The sequence below is a fragment of the Psittacula echo genome, assembly GCF_963264785.1.
Source record: "Psittacula echo genome assembly, chromosome: 1".
NCBI lineage: Eukaryota > Metazoa > Chordata > Aves > Psittaciformes > Psittacidae > Psittacula > Psittacula echo.
Window position 1 is genome coordinate 50,147,564 of NC_137735.1, and position 20,167 is coordinate 50,167,730.

General features: G+C 37.9%; 1 protein-coding gene across 1 annotated transcript in view; it reads left to right on the forward strand.

Annotated features, from left to right (window-relative positions):
• CCSER1 (coiled-coil serine rich protein 1) overlaps nucleotides 1-20,167 on the forward strand; it is a gene marked incomplete at both ends in the record, with an annotated part of 646,590 nt that overhangs the window by 87,627 nt on the left and 538,796 nt on the right. Inside the window, one exon of the mRNA XM_080638355.1 lies at nucleotides 17,106-17,226. Within this exon, the coding sequence (XP_080494481.1) occupies nucleotides 17,106-17,226 (121 nt within the window). The remainder of the gene's footprint in view (nucleotides 1-17,105; nucleotides 17,227-20,167) is intronic.

The following is a 20,167-nucleotide window of genomic DNA, read 5'->3' on the forward strand; positions in this document are numbered from 1 at the left end:
TTCAGTGATACACTGCAGTCATGTTTTCAGACTTGGCTCACAATTTCAGGTAAGCCTATGAAAACAAGGAAGAGCTAAACTGAGCTTTGACTCAAAGATGGATGTAATAAAGCAGCTCAGTACTTCTATTTTCTCCAAAGGTACCTCAGGAAACACTGTTGCCTTGAAGTAAGAGTTGGCCCCTTCTTTGCCTTTGCTCAACCAGGCAGAGATATTTCCTCTAGCCCTTGTCACTATGGCCCTGGCAGCTGGCTCATGGGGCTGGGGCTGCCTGGCATTAAACATGCTGGTGGGAGCAGTCAGTAACCACTTGGAGCCTCTTTCCCTCCCAGAGCCTGGGCACTGCACATCAAGCTGAGCATCACTGCAGTGTGTGGTGGGGCCTACACTCTCTTTTGATCCTCATTATTTTCTGGGATTTCTGTTTGGATAAGTCTGGAGTAGTGTCGAGATCCTGGATGTAGATGCTTTTCTGTTTTGTTTTGTCTGGGTTTTTTTGTTTCTTTGGGTTTTTTTTGTGTGTGAGCCTAAACTAACACTTTTGAACCCCTGAGAGTACCTGAATAAATGCACTATTTATGTAAAAAGAAAAAACCATCCTGTTTCTGACAGTAGAAGTGATACTTGTTCAGTATTAAGAACTTGGAAAAAGAAAACCATTTATTTTCATGCCTTACATCCACTAGAAAATTGGCGAGGGTCTCAAGAGTTTTTTCTGCCTTGCCTTTCAGTGGCTCTAGCAAGCAGAGCACCATTCCCATTGAGATTTCAAAGCAAGAAGCTGGTGACTGGAAGGTAGTACTAATCCAGTAGCTTGTTGAATCATGGTTAGCTAGATCAGGCATTTACTGTGGAGCCCATCATGGGAACCCTCTCTTGTTTGACGAGCTGTTTTTAAAATCAGTTCACCATAAAGTTCTTTACTGTGAGGGTGGTGAGACACTCAGACAGGTTGCCATCCCTGGAAGTGTTCAAGGCCAGCTTGGAAAGGAGGTTTGAGTAGCTTAGTGTCATGGAAGGTGTCCCTGCCCATGGCAGGGAGGTTAGAACTAGATGATCTTTAAGGTCCATTCCAACCTAAACTATTCTAAGATTCTGTGATTTCCTGCAGTTTTATTTTCACTTGTTGGGAAGATAATTGTGTAAGCATGAGTGTATGTTACTGCCAAATTCATGCAAGATGGCTGCATTTTTGCCATCTTTCAAGGGTGTGTCTCTGGGTTGTACCTGTATGACTGCGCAAGTGCCCTCCAAATGCTTTTGACCACATTTGTTTTAGTAGTAGTGTCTTGGCCAAAAAAACATTTTATATGTTTCATTGTCCTATGAGAAACTATGAAACACAAAATGGTTGTTACTTACCTTGTTTGTGTCAGCAAGGCAGAACCTGGAGATTTTCTAATGCATTGCTGTGTGCTGAACTTCGAACTGGGTTTGATTAGTTTATTTAGAAATATTTCTTTATTCTCTTCATATTCATGACAAGTTCGATATTCCATAATCAAGGAAGAAAGACCAAAGCTAATCCATTTGGTAATTGACTGTACAGCCCTATGTACATCAACAGAAGGACCTTCTCACTGCTAACCTTCACAGTAGTCTCCACATCTTCATGTTATAGTCTTTAATCGAGGCGCAGGAAACTCCTACTGAGAACAGCTACTGGGCACATTAGCAATATCCTGGACTTCATGTAAGGGTTTTTGGTTTTTATATATATATATATATATATATATATATATATATATATATATATATATATACTTTGTATACACCTTTTTAATGTATTTCCTTATTATTTAGAGGCATAAATGGATAGTTTCAATATAAGGTGCTATTTCTGCACAAAGAGGACTGAAGTGGAGACTGCATGTTATCTGATAGTTTCCTTCTGGTTTACTAACATTTCTCTTGTTTTCAGCATGTTCTTGCAACTAGAAGGGAAGCTACCTCCTCGGGCTTCTTCAGGACTATGCCAACATCAGAAAATTGCTAAAAGTGACTTAAGTGTGAACCCCGGAACTGGTTAAAACTTCCTTCCCCTTAGGTTTTAGCTGTTAGGTCAGGCACCAATCTGAGGACTGTTATTTCCAACTGATACAACTTGAAATCCTGACTTCCACCATCCTGAAAAGACACTACTTGTTGGCTGCTTTTTTTATTTTTTATAAATGAAATCATTAATAGTGTTGCCTAAGGAAAGAAAGTTTCATGTACCCCACAATAAATGTATGTCTTTGAGATCTTCGTGGTCAACCTTGATCCCATAAGCGTCCTGACTCTCAAACTTAGTTTTCAGTCTATAGCCACGTTACATCTTTGACTTTCAAGGGACTGAGGAGGAGTGCTGGTCCTTCTGTCATCCTTGACCTTCCTTGGGAGGCACAGGGAGGCTATGTATACCCTCTAAAGCTGCAGTGAACCATACTTTACTGTGCAATCTTTGCTTCCTATTCTACCAGAAGGAAGGAATCATGGCTGTGTAAAGTAATCATTCCTTACTTTCATGTTTGTGGCCTGACATCATTAGTACTGACAGCACAGCTCTGTGAATCATTTGCTAGTTAGATTGAACAGTCTCTCTGCTGTTTTGGCATTGATAGGTTGCAAAATGTTTAATGTATTGCTTCATATTAAAAACACATTTCAGCAACAAACCCATTAGTACGTTTAAAAATCAAAATAGATGCTCAGAATTCAGAAGTAGCATCATTATAAAAATTTAATGTATTGCTCTTTTATAGCACTTTTCATCTGAAGGTAGCAGTTCTGTATATAATCATTGCTATCCACATTGCTTGTATAGCTGTACAGAGGCAGACAGAGAACAGTATTCAAATGAAACCCTGGTCAAGTGTTTAATCCCAGGGGATTGTAGCTATCTCTTAACAGTATTTTATGCTTTATCTTGTTATACTAGGCAGTACCTCTGAAACCAAAGCTAATAAAGGGAAACTGAACATATTGAAGAAAACTAGAAGTGTACAGTGAGAAAACTTTGTTGAGTGGAAAATATATTGCCTGCTTTTTAAATCTAAATGTGTGATGATGGCCTAAGTGCAATAACTTTAGCACATTTTACGCATGGCATCTCACATCTGAGTGGTGTTGTTATATATATTTATTGCAGAGCTATAAAGCTATATTTTGACTGAAACAGGAGTTTCAGTCTTCACTCTTTCAAATGTAATAATGTTACTTTAGATAGCTGATTCTCTAGCTTTTTTATGCTATAGAGCGTATGGAGCATCTAGCTGGTTCAGAGGCCACTGATGGATACAAATTAATCATATAGGACAATTATGAGAGGTATTTTTAAGGAGGATAATGTGTTAAGTATGTTTCCTTCAATTTTTGGATGTTTTGAATGTTATCTTAACTGTAGAAATGCAGCATACAACATTCATATTTAAGATTTTGCCAGAGGTGAAATTTTATTTTGATTAATACATATGATATTCAAAATATTGGGTAACCTCCAAATAATTCTTGTTTTTAAAGTGAAGGGCTTTCATCAAATGTCAAGTGTTAATCTTAGGCATGCTCTTAAATTCCAATCAGCTAAGAGCATAATTGTTCACTAGGGTGAAGTAAATTGCCTTCTTGTACACAGTGGCTTAAATAACTAGCTGGAAGGAAGTTCCAGAATTGGTGATCCTGCACTGCAAAATGCAAGTAAACGCTCTGCGTACCAAAAATCACATTACTCACCCCCCCTTTGAAGAGCCAAGGATAACCGTTGTGCCTTAGTGTCTTAGAGTATTCTTGAAATTAATGGGACTCCTTTCAGTGAGCGCTAGGATTTGAAATTACGTTGTAGAGGTGACGGCTGTTGACATTTGGAGGAGAATGGAGGAGTGCCATTACATGCGCTACAGTTTAGAAATCTGGGAGCTAATTTATCCACTTTGCTATGTAGGTTACAATTTCTCTGCAGCCTGTTTTTGTGTGTGTGTGTGTGATTTTTGTGTGCCACATCCTTTAGAAGCAAGCTACATAAATATGTAGGAAAGGGGAAAGTCCTATGGAAACTAACAGTGGACACTAGTGAATATAGGTGGTTTTATATAAGGCCAGATTCCGTGGTATGTAGTTGTAGGTAAAAGATGTCTCCAGGATCACTGTGGATTAGAAAAAAAGTGGTTTCTCTTTATTTTTAGGTATGTCTAGAAATCTGGTCCGTTTGCAGCTCTCTAAATTTGAAAAGGAGGTGTTGTACTTGACTGGTTCCTCGAATGCCTCTGGCGTGACATCTGAAGTAGAGATTGAAAATTTCCCAAGGGAAGATGGAATGTGGGGTTGTGAATGTGTTCGCACTATTTAAATAGTCATTAGGCCAGATTTTGCTGGATTCACAGATGCACCACCAGCCTTCCATATTCATGAACGCTCTTTATCTGCTTTGACAAATGGTGCAATTCGAAAATTGAGCTTTCATCCTTTTGCTTCTATTTAACCAGTTCACCTTGGGTTCAGAAATCCTGAGGCTGATTAATCCAAAGGAATTTCCAGGTGAATTTGGCCATTTACTTTTTATCTTCAGCTTGAGAGTTATCCTGTGAGAATCAGTAATATGTGTGTTACTCCTGTTTCCTGTGCTGGTTTAGAACATAATGACTTTTTCTCTGGAACAAGTTTTCAAGTTACCTTCCTGCCAACACCTACAGAATTTTCCTGTATCCTCTTCTATGTTCATAAAATTTATAGCCTAGATGATCACCTGCTGGACTGCAGGAAAAGGAGCATGTAGTTCTTCACTACTGAGAGAGATGACGCAGAAAAAGATTCACCACTGCAGGTTCCAAATTATGTGTTAAATAAAGCACCATTCTTCCTCTCCTAAAACCCTTAGCAGTATTTCATCAAGGAAAAACAACAGTATTAAACCCCATGCCATTCCTCAGCAAGTCTCTTACTAATATTACCAGTGTAGAGTATTGCACTTTAAAAGGTGCAGTAAATCTACCTGACCACTAAATGGCACTCTTTCCTTTTTTAGAGTCAAAACCAGAGGAAAGGTGCTGAAATCAAGGTAGAGGGATAATATGTATATTTTCTTATTATCTAGTCTCCATATCGGTGGTTGCCAATAAAAGAAAAGTGACTTATTTATTCATTCTTTGCTCTGCAGTTCTTATGACTTATAGAATCTGAAGAGACTCAGATTAACCTGTAGTGGCTTGGGTTTAGATGTTGCATTGGTTTGTAGGTTTGGGTCACTGTGTTCTGTGAAGAACTTCACGGGTAACACAAAAGAAGAGGACAAGTAAATGAATTTATTTGTAAATTGGTTTGGGTTTTTTTTATTTAATGTTAGGAATTTGAATTACTTTTCATTGGTAAGCTTCCTATTGTGTAATGAGCTTAGAGCATTGCAGGCCTGGATGGAGACCACTTTGCTCTGGCCATTGTGTTTCCAGTACCAGTCTATCTGCATGGTGCTTCATATGGTCCTGTGGTAGCCTGATCTGAAGTTTTTTAGACACATTTTAATATGGGTGCCAAGCACACACATGGTCAGTTAACAGACATCTGCTTGTTATGCAGAGTTATGACCTACACAGAGGGAAATGTTTTTGGAAGAAATTAAAACCGTGTACTTTTATATCTATTTTTGTGATACACGATTCTTCTTTCACTCCATTGAGCTCTGTGGGGCTGCAATGTAAACTTCAGTATCAGATTTGACAGTTATAGAACTTTTGTGACTTTTATAGTTAGGATAGGGGCTTCAGTTCACCAAGTCTGGTCTCCTAAATAAAAGTGATTATACTTTGCATAGTTATGCTTGTAATGAACCTTAAAATATATTCTTGACTAACACACATCTTTCAGAAAGGTATTGGTCTTAACTTTAAACATGTCTAGAGAGAGACAGCCACCAACTATATGCTTGTTTGTTTGCTGGTTGGTTGATTGAGTATTTTTTTCCCCAGCAGTTTAACTGCTCTTAAAGCTATGTTTGACTTCTGTTAATACCTTTCTTTGTTGTTTTTTTTTAGAGAGGTCTGAGGTTTTCTCCCATACAGTGTCACATACAGCATAATGAACACACACCATTCTGTCAGGTTCTTGAGAAGGTGAGATGGTAACCATGTAGAGCCTGACTTCACTGACTTGACAGTCACCAATTCTATATTTGTACAGGCCAAGGCTTCTGTTGGACATTTTTGCAGAGGTAGCACATTGGTTTGCTTGTTTGCTGTGAACCAAAACAGCATTTCAGAGATGTAGAGATAGTCTGCATTCTTTTTCTAGGTGTATATTCCTGCATTGGACTCCATTCAAACAGTGCTCAAATCGTCCAGTTTAATGGCTCTTCAAGACTGCTAAGCTTGCCTGATTTGCTTGTCATTTGACCCTGACCCTTTTTGTCAGCTGTAATCTATTCCTTTTTCAATTTATGTATCTTGAAAGTAAAATATGTTGCCCCTAAAACTGGATTAGGTTTCAAGCCTTAGTGATTTATTTATTTTTTTTTAATATTTCATCCTATTGTAGGAAATGTAAAATAGCGTGAGTGTGATGATCAATTGTTTTATTGCTTTTCAGACATATGCATATATTTTACTTGACATATGCTTTATCTGCAGCACAGCAGTCTGTACTACTGAAAATCAATTGAAAAAATTGTGCTTTTATTAAGACCATTAATTGGAAGAACTCATGATCACTTATGAACCTGTTACAGCAGTGGCCTCTACTCTTCAGAGTTTTGCATCAGGACCATGACATTGAACTTTTTGGAAGAACCACAGGATGTACCTGTGCCACATGTCAGATCAAATGACCTCTAGTTTCATTTTGCCTTGAAATCTAATAAATTATATGTAACAAACACAAAGCATAGTGAAATCTGCAAGCTGTGTAAATAGGCAAAATTTTCAAAGTGCAGGCACAACAAACGGACACACAGTCATGTTCTGTTTCCCATTTTTCTCTGTGGCACAGGAGGCTTTATACCATACTCTGCCCACAGCTTTCACTGACCTTTCTTGTCACCTAAACACTATTTCCCTGGTATTGTATGAAAAGCTGTGTGAACAGCCTAGGAAATTCCTTTGCTGGTTGTCTCCTGGTATCCATTTTTTGCTTGCTGATGCAACACACCAGTGAAGACTCCACTTTCCAATCCTGTGAGCGTAGAAGTGCTCTTCACACACAGGTTTAACTGATGCCTAGCTGTAGAAGCCCAGAGGGGGAAGGTGTGGTGTATTCTGCCTCATCCCAGGATTTAACCTCCTGTTCCTTAAAGCCTCTCTATTTCCGCTCTTGGTTCAGAAGTATATCCATAGATTATTATAATGCTGCTGGCCGGTCCCTTTGCTGCTGGACTGTTGAGTGGTGAGAGAGTGGGTGATGTTATACCCGCTTTCCTCATTTCTCCACTAATTTGTGGTTACACTGGAGCAGTCAGATGGAGCAGTAGCCAGCTGTTTGCTTATGTATGCTGCTACACAAGATTGTTAGGTGGCTGCAGAGACATTTAAGTTGAATTTACTTTCCTGTAGGATCCTGTATGACCATGTGGGCCAGGCTGCAGCCTACCCCAGGAGAGGTCTGTAATTACTCCAGACAGAGGCTGAAGAATAAGGTGGAATTGACTCCCCAGTATAAGTTAATTTTTATTTTCTGAAGAGATTGATTTCATTTGGTATGTGGTATTGTTAGATTTAGTAAATAGTACCAGAAAATTATACAGTTTTGACAGTTTTAGCTCTAAGAAAAACAAACAAAATTACTTAAGCACTTAGTGATCTTGAAGTTTCTCAAGGGAGATGCACAAATATTGGAGTTAACTAAGCTTGGGGCAGTTGGGGTGGATGCAATCCCTAAACAAAAACAATGACAGCAAAATTTCCTCAAGAGGATTTTTTTGTTGTTGTTCTTTCAAAAAAGAAGTCCATCACCTTAAGAGAGGCAAAGGTGTGAAATATATTGTGTGTATTTTATAATAAATATGGAAGATGTGTTCCTCAAGAAAAGAGAGGTAGAGCATTTTTATCATGGATTCTCCAATCATGTCGATGTCTGGTGTAAATTTCTAATACATTCTATGCGAGTGACTTCTACGATAGAAGGAATGAGTCAGGAGCAGCTGTGACAAATGTGCTGCTGTAGGGACTGTTCACTGGCTTGCTTGTCACTGAGGCTGACAAAGGCTGTCATTCTGCAACTGTGAAGATGAACAGCTCTGCTGGCAGCTGTACCTTGTGCTCCTGCTAGTGATTTCCAGTGTGGTTATAATGGAAAGCCAAATAGCCTTGTACTCATGCAAAGCAATAATACCTCACATAATTTTCCTGTTGAGCTTTTATTATTAGAAACTGCAAGGAGAGCTGACATTGGATTTTATTTAATAATGTCTCTTGGAAAACTTGCTTTTGGAGGTTTATCTGTGTATTAATTGTTTAAATTAATTTCTTGTGACTACAGCCGTTCAATACAAACAACAATAAATAAATGTTGCTTGCCTGTCAGTCTTTATTTCAGCTAGGCCAAGAATAATAGTTGAAGCCAAGAGACTATACTCCTGGAAATGCTTGCTATTGAGTTTTGACAGTTTTACTTGTGGTGAATGACAGTTGAGGATATTGTTGTTAGAGTAGTCATTTCTTCAGGGGCTTGTATTGTGCCTACAGAAATGCCCTGCAGGTCTTTTTATATTCCTCCTTTTAAGATGCCAGTGTCATAGTCGCTCTTGTTTCTCTCAAAGGCATCACATAGCTTAAAGAGAAACCCAAACGTGATCAAAATAGAACTAAAATTATTATTCTTCTCTTGGCTAACAAGGGAACTTAGAGGCAGCCAGCTGTTGTACCTGGTGAAATCCCTATTGGAATTTCCTCCGTCTTCTTTAGGAAGACAGATGAAGGTTTTTCTAATTTCTGGTATCTTATGGCTATTACCAGGGGGTGGTTTTATCTTCCATCTAAAATTGGCAGTTTCAGCAATACCTCTTACATTCTTACTGGAAAAATGGAGGTCTTGGCATTTCAGTTTTCTTCCATCAGCTGGGATTGTGGTGTTTTTCTTTGTTATTTCCTGGTGAGAGGTCCTGTAGGCAGCCTGATACTTTGTGGTTCCACGGTAAGTCAGGAGGACCAGGGGGTCTCAGAGCTCAGGCTTGCATATAGGCCTAGAATGGCAGATTCTAGGTCTGAGTAGAGCAGGGGAGATCTGGGTGAGCCTCCTTTGCCCCATGAACCTACCTGCAGCTGTTTTCTATGATAAATTAATTTAACCAGTTATCTTCAAAACCTCTTTGTGAATGTACCAATACACTTATTTGTACCACGTGGTGATTATTACTGTGTATCCTAGACTGAATGACTAAGCTTCCACATTTTAGTCTAATGGATATGCATAACATTCAATTATGAGACTTCCTGCAGTTTGGCAGAATTAGACATGATTGTTGGGACTCAGATCATTAGTATTTTATCATAACCTTTCCGTGATTTATACATGTGTTCTTCATTCATGTCCATGTCACGAAACAAGTCACAGACTACAGTGATAAAAATACAAGTCAGAGACATCATGCTGACTGATAGTTAGTTTAGTAGTCCTAATGTTAACACTAAACCAATGCTTTTTGATATTGAGAAGCAATATATACCTACTGGACTTAGAATATGTTTTTATTTTTAAAGGTTATTTTTTTTGCAATGTAAAAAGCATATGTAAGCTGCTTGGAACAATATTTGCGTTAAGTAGTTCACTGTGAATAAGAAAGTATTTTAGAAGTACCCTCAGTCATAAATGGATATTCATAGACTATTTTAGGTGTACAGTAGTTACAGCTGAAAAACTAATCTGCTTCAAAGAATGTAATTATAGCTTTGCCTGTTGTTGCCCCAGTGATTCTTTGTTGCAGGAACTGCAACAAGGAATGGTTGTTCATGGAGAAGTTGGCAGGGTGGCCAGAGATATGAAACAGGTCTTATATGGGAACAAATACAAATACAGAGTCTGCAGCTTGTAAAAGAGATAATTAGCAAAGCATCTAAAAGAAGTCTGTAAAATCCTGAGTGGAAGTGAAGGAGGAATTGTGCATTGTCTTTTCCAGTACTAAATTGGGAGAGTCAAATGAAACCGGCTGGTGAGAAGTTTAAAGCGGACTAATAGGAATATTCCTTCATCTAAGCTATAGTTTAGCTTTGGAACTCTACCAGGACATTGTGGATGCTGCAGTTTCACTCAAGAATGGAAGTAATATAACTAATTCACAAAATCCGTAATAATCATGAGGGATTAGTGAACATAGACACCAACCCCTCTGTTTAAGCATATCTACGAGTCATTGTAAGCTGGGTGAGGCTCTTTGAGAAGGCTCTGAACAGGAGTTAAGGTAATACCCTGTCCTTCTCAAGAGAGAGCAAGCTAAAGCCATTCTGTCAATACAGTGTACTTGACCGAAAATGTGCAAGAAGTGGGTCACCAGTGTCGTTATTATCTAGGTGATAATTTTAGCAATAAGTGTTTCCATGACTTACCATGTCTGTAGGTGATAAGGGCATACATTTCCATTCGGTATCAATGGTAATGGCAGCATTCCATTAAGCATGACCATTAAAAGAAGCAGCATTTGCTGCTTTTTACAGTTTAATTTCTTATACAAAGAGTACAAGTCAGTAGGCCCAAATTTCACACATGGCTACTACTGTAACAGTGGCTTGTGACAACAAACTTGGGAAGCAAGATAATCACTGCAGAAATGGTGCAGTGTTAGAAGAATTCCACAGTTCCTGCTATGCACTGCATTATGTACCCTTTACCTTTGGGTGCCAGAGTGAATAGCACAAAGTAGATGTGTGTGCAGCCTTTGTGAATACTATGAAAGAGCCAGGAAACATAAAAACCTGATATCAAGTAATTCATTTGCCCATAATGGGCCTATAATTGTTGCTATTACAAAATTTCTGATTGTGTTTATGCTGTGTTTAAGAATTGGGCCTGTGGTTTTATTGCAGAATCATTACAGCAAAACCTTTGGGGACTGTGAGTGTATAGTCTCATTCTCTTAAGTATTCATTTGGCCAATATCATGAAATGTAGCTGTTTCTAAGGGATAAGAGGCTCTAGAATAACTGTTGAACTAATAATAAAATAGAGATCCATTTAGTTTCATTTTTCCCCTCAAAGGCCATCATAAAATCTGGAATCAAGCAGGAAAATTAGGCTTTTTTATTTTTTTATATTATTATTATTAGGTTTTTTTAAAAGTAGATGAGCAGAAATGGCTTTCATGTGAAGTACCTTGACCTTTTGTGTTGTTTTAAAGAGACTGAAAATCTCCTTGGGCTTTAGGGTTTAACAACAAAGTATTGAAAGACTTTGTTGTGTTTCTGGGGTTGAGAAAGGGGGTATGGAACTGAAATCGTATACTTGAATTTGCTGAAGTAAGTGGTGTTTGGGGTTCAGGAAGAGACAGGTCTGAACAGTGTTTCCTTTCTGAGCCTGCTGAGTGAACCAAGAATATCAGATGACGTGTCTATGCGGTGAGGAAGGGATTAGCATGGTGATTAACCACAGTTCTTAGTGGACATACCAGAATTAATAAACTGGACTTCAAGATCCTCTTTTATAAATTCTTTCTAGTGTCAGCAGATTTCCTGGAAAAATAAGCTTGAGTTCTGTGTTCCACATATTCCTTTTCTCTTTCCTCAGCACTTCACTCGTCTTCAAAACTAGACTAATCTACAAAATATATTTGCAGTAGATCCTCTATTTCTGTCTCATTTGAAACAGTTTTGTCCTATGTTTCCCTTTTCTGAAGAACCTGCATGAGACTTGCAGCTCTTGTCCTTTTCAGAGAGCCTCAGAGGGTGCCTCATTTCTTAAGCTTCATCATGGCAGAGATGTTTTTAGGAAACTAACAAAATGTAAGTTTGCACTGAAAATTGGTGCTCTGGAGTAATGAAAACGTTATCTTCTGACTTTCTGTAGTAAAAGGAATATGATTGGATACTTTGGATCCAGACATTGTTCCAAATGCATCAGTCCCCTGTCTCCTACAGTGGCAGTTGATGGATACTTCAGGGGAAAGCATTTAGTGCCTTCCATGCTCCTGGTTGGTTGCCTATGTTTTTTTTTTTACCAGAGCAGAAAGGGTTTTGGTGTAAAACAGCAGCTGTTTCCAGATTTCATCTGTCTTTTGAATGATGGGAGCTGTTTATTTTAAACTTTACAGGCACAAATGTAAATACTTTGAATTGTCAGAAGTGCCCAGCTTTTTAAAATTCAGAAGTGCTTCACTGTTTTCATCTCCTTTTGTCATTAATCCCTTATGCTTCATTGCACACTGCATATGAACATTCCCCTTCTGTTTTCTCTAAGCAGGTAGTACTTGCTGATAATTTCATGTAACCATCACTTGAATCTTGTGGCAAGGGAGACTTTATTTTTTTGATAATGAGTGGTAATGACCAGATTTTCTCTCTCCATTAAAAAAATAAAAATAAAAAAATCAAAAAAATTGTGTACAATTAACAGTGTTTGAAATAAACACTGTGAATTACACCCCTAGAGCTTAAACATCTTTTTATTCTCCAGAGAGATGCATTCTATTCAGTAGCAGTTGAAGGCTTTTTACTGGCCTACTATTTAGGGAATTAAGATTTTTTTTTCACTGGTTGGTTCAAAGTAGAAGAAAAGTGCTTAATTTGTCATTCTCATTGTTCTTAAAAGAAACAGCAAAGGGGAAAAATAAAAAAAAAAAGCTAATGTTTTTCTTCTCAAGATGTAGAGATCTGTTTTGATAGTGAATGATGTTCTGGGACTGGTAAATCCAAGCCAGCACTCCTAGTGATTAATATAGGGGGTACTTTTAAAACACTTGACAATGGAAGAAAACAAACGGTATGCATCATTAAAGTGTAAATTGAAGACTCTGGGGAGAAATTATGCAACTTCAAAAGCCGTACAGATCTGTCGTAATGGTGTTACATGAAGTTAAATTGATGGTTTTCTCCTTCTGTAGAGTTTCCTTTATATGACTTGTAGTTAGTATATAGTGTCTTTTATTTAATGCAGAAAATTATGTTCCTTTAATGATAATACACAATAAAGATATTCCTGCAATTGCATTATTTCAGTACAGCTGTTGACTGGTTCATATAATGGTTGAATTGTGAATAAAGGAGATGCAATGATACTGAAAAAAAAAATCTCACATGCAAATTACTTATTTTTTCAGGAGGTGTTCAGTGTGCAATACATTCTGAGATACTAAATAATGGTCTCTTAAGGAAATTTCTGCAGGTGGTATAAAATCAGCTGATTGTTTTCTTTGATGTTAATACCTTGTACAGTTTTTTCTATGCTTCCAGAAATATGTGGTGGCAAGTGTGATAATGAACCTCTACCTACAATGTGTACTTAATGTTTGTGTGCCATTGTAAAAATGTAGCAGATGGGAAATTTTCTTACTGGTTTCTTTATTGGAGCAGTGGATAATGTGTAAGGCTTTCAATGCTGTCTCCTGTAAGATCCCCATAGGGAAGCTGTTGATGTATGGGCTGGGTGAGCAGAGAGCGAGGTAGATTGAAAACTGGCTGAATGGCTGGACCCAGAGGATGGTGAGCGTGGAATTAACTTGCACGCTCACGTCAGGAATAACGTAATAGACTTTTACAAACACCAACTCAGATGATTGGAAATTCTGTTTTTCTCTATTTTCCTTAATTCATGTAACAAAGTTAAATTTATAAAGTTTTTGCTGGTTGTTAAAGTGCAAGTTGGACACGGGAAGATTTATGGTTAAAAGGGGTAATCCCTTAGTGTAGTTGTTTGCTATTCTGAATTTTGTAGTATTTTGAGGATCAAATAAATTTGGATTAATGAAGACTATGATGCACAGACATCACTAATGGGCTTTCTGAGGGTTAATATAAGCCACTTGTAGATAAAAAATGAAGGTGTAGAAAATAAACTACCCTTAAGAGGAGTTTGAAGTATAAAATAAAAGCCATCTCCTTAATTAAAACTGTGCCCATCACCATCAGTGTTAAAGTTGAGAGTCCACATTCAAGTACATTCTCATTATTTTAATGCAAGTTATGAACAGATAAGAAGAGAATACACTCCAGTAGGTGAAAATTACTTGCTTCTGTGTTGTCGCTATTTCATGACATTTTAGTTAATTATACTGTCCCATAATGACTTATGACTATATGCACAGAGACTTGAGATAAAAGGAGGAACTGTAGTGGTTTTCAAAAGCCAGACCAAAGAGTATCACTGTCTAGGATGGGACGATAAAAAATTCTGTGAGATCAGATCACTGGATGACCATTGGGTTTGTCTTCAGCTGTAAATTAGGGGATTATACAACTCCCATATAGCATTAATTATTAAACAAAAGCAATTTCACAGTTTTATTACTTCATGAAATTTCTGTAAAGGGTAGGAGACCAGCAGTGTTGTGTTACTTGTGATTTCCTATTTTATCTTTCTTTGTAATTACCCTGATGGACAGTGACTGATCTAGGGAGAATCCTACCCTGTGATGCTTCCATAGTCACCAGACCTTTTCTGAGTTCTAAAGTAACAACTAGATATTCAAGTGGTACCACAAGTGGGATGGGGAGGAGAATCAATTAAAGGATAAAACGCATGGGTTGAAATAAGAACAGTTTAATAATTGAAATAAAGTAAAATTCTGTAATAATAATAATAATAATGCAAAGGCAGAGAGAGAGGAATAAAATTCAAGAAAGAAGTGATGCACAGTGCAGGAGCTCACTGCCTGCCTGATTCCCACCCAGTCCTCAACTAGCTATTGGTGGCTTATGACCCACATCCCCCCAGTTTATATACTGGGCATGATGTGCTGTGATATGGAATACTGCTTTGGCTAGTTTGGGTCAGAGGTCCTGTCTCTGCTCCCTCTGGGTTTCTTCTGCCCCTCCTCACTGGCAGAGCATGAGAGGCTTAAAAATCCATGATCAGGGTAAGTGCTACTGAGCAACAATTTAAAAACATCGGTGTGTTATCATCATTGTTCTCAGACTAAAGCTGAAATACATCACTGCACCAGCTACTAGGAAGACACTTGTCTCTATCCCAGCCCAAACTAGGACATGCCCTTTGACAGACCTATCTTTTTATAATACTTAGGCTGCAAATCAAGAGTCAGATAGACATAAATGTTATTACTTGTACATTTTCAGTTACTGGTTGTAGTGAGAAGACGCTATTTTGTACCTTACTTGGTGCCCACCATAAAGCACCTTGCTACTAGATGGTGTACTGGTTACATGTAACGTAGTAAGATGTAGAATAAAAAAATCACATAAAGTTCCTTTTTTTCTTTTTTAGTCTCTCTAATTCAATGTATTTTGTATTAGCTTTCTCCTTAATTTGTTATGCATGGGGCTGTAATGTATATCCTACTTGCATACCTGTAGGCAATATAGCATGCTGTCTTTGGGCGTGACCGTGTTTTGGAGCTGGGTGTCTATAAATAGTGACAAAGTTTTGAGCAATGTTGATTCAAAAGAAAAATGAAGGTAAAGTTTCAGTACTGATCATCTTATGTGTGTCTTAGTCACTTAGCACAACGTGCATGTTAATATTTAAATTACCAGCAAAAACAATGCTGGGGAACATTAAATGTAATTACTTCACAAAAAGATTTTCTTCCTGCTGGAATCTACCTGTGCTGTGCTATTTGTGCTCCTTTCTGAATGGCTCAGAATTGCTCTGAAAACAGAAAGACCTTTGCACTTTTCCAAACTTTGTCTAAACATCTAATGCTGCTCTGACTTGTTCCTTAAAATCTACTCAATAGCTACCTTAAAGCACCAGTTATCACTCCAGGATATTCATTAGGCATGCAGTATATCTTGTTGATGTGCATTGAATTCATGCTGAATGTAATTTGAGCGCTGAGGTTAAAATACTACAGTTGGTTGTTCTTGACCCAGTCAAGGAAAGATGTATGAAGTTTTATTCCAGTTTTGCTCCTCTTATAAGAGGAGCATAGGCTGTGCAAAAGGTACATTGTCTGTGGGCAATGTGGAGGCACATGATTGTGGAGGGTAGAAGGTAGGAAAGTCTTCAGAAAAAAGTTTTCTATGGATAAGTAAATGTCAAAGTTCAATATTCTCAACTGTCACAATCTTGTATAAATATATGTGCTTGTAAAATAGGTTCTTTCTGGTTTTGAATTGATGAGAGCTTGTTTTGATTATCCTTGTTTTACAGGATGCTGCACCTATGTTATTGGCTGTGTATGTGCGTGTGTACACTATAAAGCAGTTCTCTATGTTATACATATAAAATATCATGTGACTTTCTACTTAAAAGATAGGTCACCACATTTCTTCTTGCTTATATTTGACATATAATAGTACCATAAATGTATAATATAAGAAGCTGCTGTGCTTTGTTCAGTACAACCAGCTCTTCATTCCAGCTTTTATTTGGCTCATAAAGGTACCCCTTGGTTGTAAAGGAAAGCTATACCTTCAAAATCTGTAGGAGTGGTGACTGCTAAGTGCTAAATTACTAGTGACCCTTGCAATTTAGAATTTAGAGTAGATATAACTTTTAAGAAATATAGTTGTCTGTTTGGAGGTCAGGGACTTTTGGGTATTCATTTATTAGTGCTAATTGAGTCAGATGCTCAGCTAAAATACACGATCATTCTTCTAGCTCTAAATATTGTCTAAGTCATCATCCGGCACAGTAATACATAGATAATTTATTTTAACAGAAGTTGTGAATCAATATATCAGATATCACTCCTAGGCCGTTTGGATTTGACTTTTTTGGACTAAAGTGAGACGTAATGGTTAAAGACAAAAAAATCACTAATCATGTTTTCTCAAGTCAATTTTCTTACAAAATCTGAAATTTTCGTAGGTGGGAGTTTTGTCTGAAAACCATAAGGCTCAGACACACTGATGAGCTCAAGCACATTGACATCAGATCAGGTAAAACTTCAGGAAATGTGAAAAACAACAGAATTGTCATTACAGGTGACCACAGTAAAGTCTGATTTATCACAGTATGACTTGATCATACATATTACTTTTTTTTCTTTAAAATACAAACTGAGTTCACTCTTTAACATTGAAATTTTTTTATCATTGCAGTTTGCCGGGAAGACTCATACCAGTCGATAGTCTCATGTGCTGCTGTCGTACTTACCCCTGTAGAGCCAGCAGTGGATACAAGGAAAAAAGAACAGACAGTAATGCCTGATGTGTCTAAAAAGTGAGTTATTCAAATAACATTATCTTTTACAAGTACAGTCTAAACACTAGTCCAGATTCTTTCTTGTGGATATGCATATACACCTCCTTTCTGTTTCATCAGTGGAGTGGTTGCACAGGTGTTTCCAAAAGCAAAAATTGGACTGAGGCTAGGCTGCTTCTTTTGTTCAGTAGCCTACCTTTTTTCCCGAGACTTTTGTTAATGAAGTACATACAGGGAATTTGCGTTTATACTCTGATAAATTGACTTTTTAACAGGCTTAAGATTCTGTTTATTATTAACAAGCTTAAGATGATTCTTTTTATTTGAATAGTCCTTTCATTCTTGCACAGTTTTTCTAGTCAGCTTTTTAGAAAGAATGGAATTCCAAAATGCTCTGCTATCTGAGATGTTTCAGTATTTTTCAGTGACTATTTTACTCCTGTGATATGAGATTTGATGGCATCTTCAGAAGTGTGGTAGTGGTCTTCCAAGGAAAAGATATTTAATTAAATAGACTGTAATTTGGTATCTGCATTAGATGAGAATCATGACTGCAGCATGCACAGTAACATTTGTCTTGCAACACCAGGAAGGATGTTTGCTTCTTAACAGTTGAATCCTTGGAGATTGAAAAGAACTTTTTTACATTAAAAGAAAAAGACCATAATGATAGTACTTTATCACAACACAAACTTGGGGTCTCTGCATTTTCAAGTGTGGAAGGTAATTAAGACATAACAATGGTTAATATGACATCATTATTGGCCTTACCATTTATGTTTAGTTTTTGCTTCTCAGGGTATATGCAAATTTAGCTTTGAACTTGTCTATAAAGTCCTGGTTTGCATGCCTATTACTGTAAGAAAAGGAGAATGTCTCCTTAATCCTCCCCCCAAAAAAACCAGAAAACAAAAAACAAACCTCCAAAACAAAAAACCAAACAAAACCCCAAACCCCGTGGATTATATTATATTATATTATATTATATTATATTATATATCATATCATATTATATTAGATGTGGTTTTCGTACAGATCTGTGGCTTAAATCTGTATATGACTATGGTGTCTTTTTCAATCTGGTGATAAACCCATTTAGTCTACGTGTGCTTAAAATTTAACACAGTACATTGCCTATCATCTATTATTACAATGACTTAGTGTTTGAAATACTGTCAGCATCTAATTGTTTCAAAGTTTTTGTCAGACGGCCCTCTGAATACTAGAGGACTGGAAAGGCAATGGGCTGTGAAATACTGTGCTGAAATCCACAATAATTTCTGTGATTAGTTCAAATAGCGTAGCACTCTTACACTTTCTCTAGCACTAAAAGGCAAACCTGAATTGTTGTTTGATTGGATTTTTCCTTTACTATCAGCAGTTTCAGCATTTCATAATCCTTTATGAATTCAAGGTAAGGAGACCCCTGTATCTGTTTAGCATGTGCTTGAAAGCTGAATGATGCCATCTCCTAGAGTTTTTTTTTCTTCACCTTATTGGTAATAGCAAGTATATTAACCTGCTTTCTGCTGTGCTTGGTTTTTAAATATTTTTTTCTTTACATCTTGACGAGTGAGATCTTCTAAGCATATAGACTTAAATAATGCTTGTCTTACACATGTAGCGGTCTCAGAAACATGCTCTAACCTTTGCTACTCTTCAAATTTTCACAACTAAAAATGAGACTCGTGGCTCTGGAATTGTTCTGAAATGAAACAAGATTGTGCTTAAACAGATTAAATATATTAAAACCTCTTCACATGAAACAGAATCATTGTATATAGTATCTTTAATCCAACATTTCTTACCAGCGTCAGCAAGATGTTTCTGCTTAAACTTTTGCATGTTGTTAGAACATCAATTGAGTAAATATTGTAGAAACATTCAAACTAATTGTAGGGAGGTGAAAGCACACAGCACCAAGAAAATCTCAAGCATTGTGAAACATCAGCATACCTTTCACTTCTCTCATTTCACCCTGTGTTTTCGACATTTGTTTTAATGGAATCAAACCAGATCCCAGTTCTTTTGTCTAAATATCATAGAATCATAGAATAGTTAGGGTTGGAAAGGACCTTAAGATCATCTAGTTCCAACCCCCCTGCCATGGGCAGGGACACCTCATGCTAAACCATGTCACCCAAGGCCTCATCCAACCTGGCCTTGAACACTGCCAAGGATGGAGCATTCACAGCTTCCCTGGGCAACCCATTCCAGTGCCTCACCATCCTAACAGTAAGGAACTTCTTCCTTATATCCAATCTAAACTTCTGCTGTTTAAGTTTGAACCCGTTACCCCTTGTCCTGTCACTACAGTCCCTGATGAATAGTCTCTCTCCAGCATTCTTATAAGCCTCCTTCACATACTGGAAGGCTGCTATGAGGTCTCCATGCAGCCTTCTCTTCTACAGGCTGAACAGCCCCAACTTTCTCAGTCTATCTTCATATGGGAGGCGCTCCAGTCCCCTGATCATCCTCGTGACCCTCCTCTGGACTTGTTCCAACAGTTCCATGTCCTTTTTATGTTGAGGACACCAGAACTGCACAGAATACTGCAAGTGAGGTCTCAGGAGAGCAGAGTAGAGGGGCAGGATCACCTCCTTCGACCTGCTGGTCACGCTCCTCTTGATGCAGCCCAGGATACGGTTGGCTTTCTGGGCTGTGAGCGCACACTGAAGCCGGCTCATGTTCATTTTTTCATTGACCAACACCCCCAAGTCCTTCTCCACAGGGCTGCTCTGAATCTCTTCTCTGCCCAACCTGTAGCTGTGCCTGGGATTGCTCCAACTCAGGTGTAGGACCTTGCACTTGGCATGGTTAAACTTCATCAGGTTGGCATCAGCCCACCTCACAAGCATGTCAAGGTCCCTCTGGATGGCATCCCTTCCCTCCAGCGTATCAACCGAACCACACAGCTTGGTGTCATGAGCAAACTTGCTGAGGGCGCACTCAATCCCAC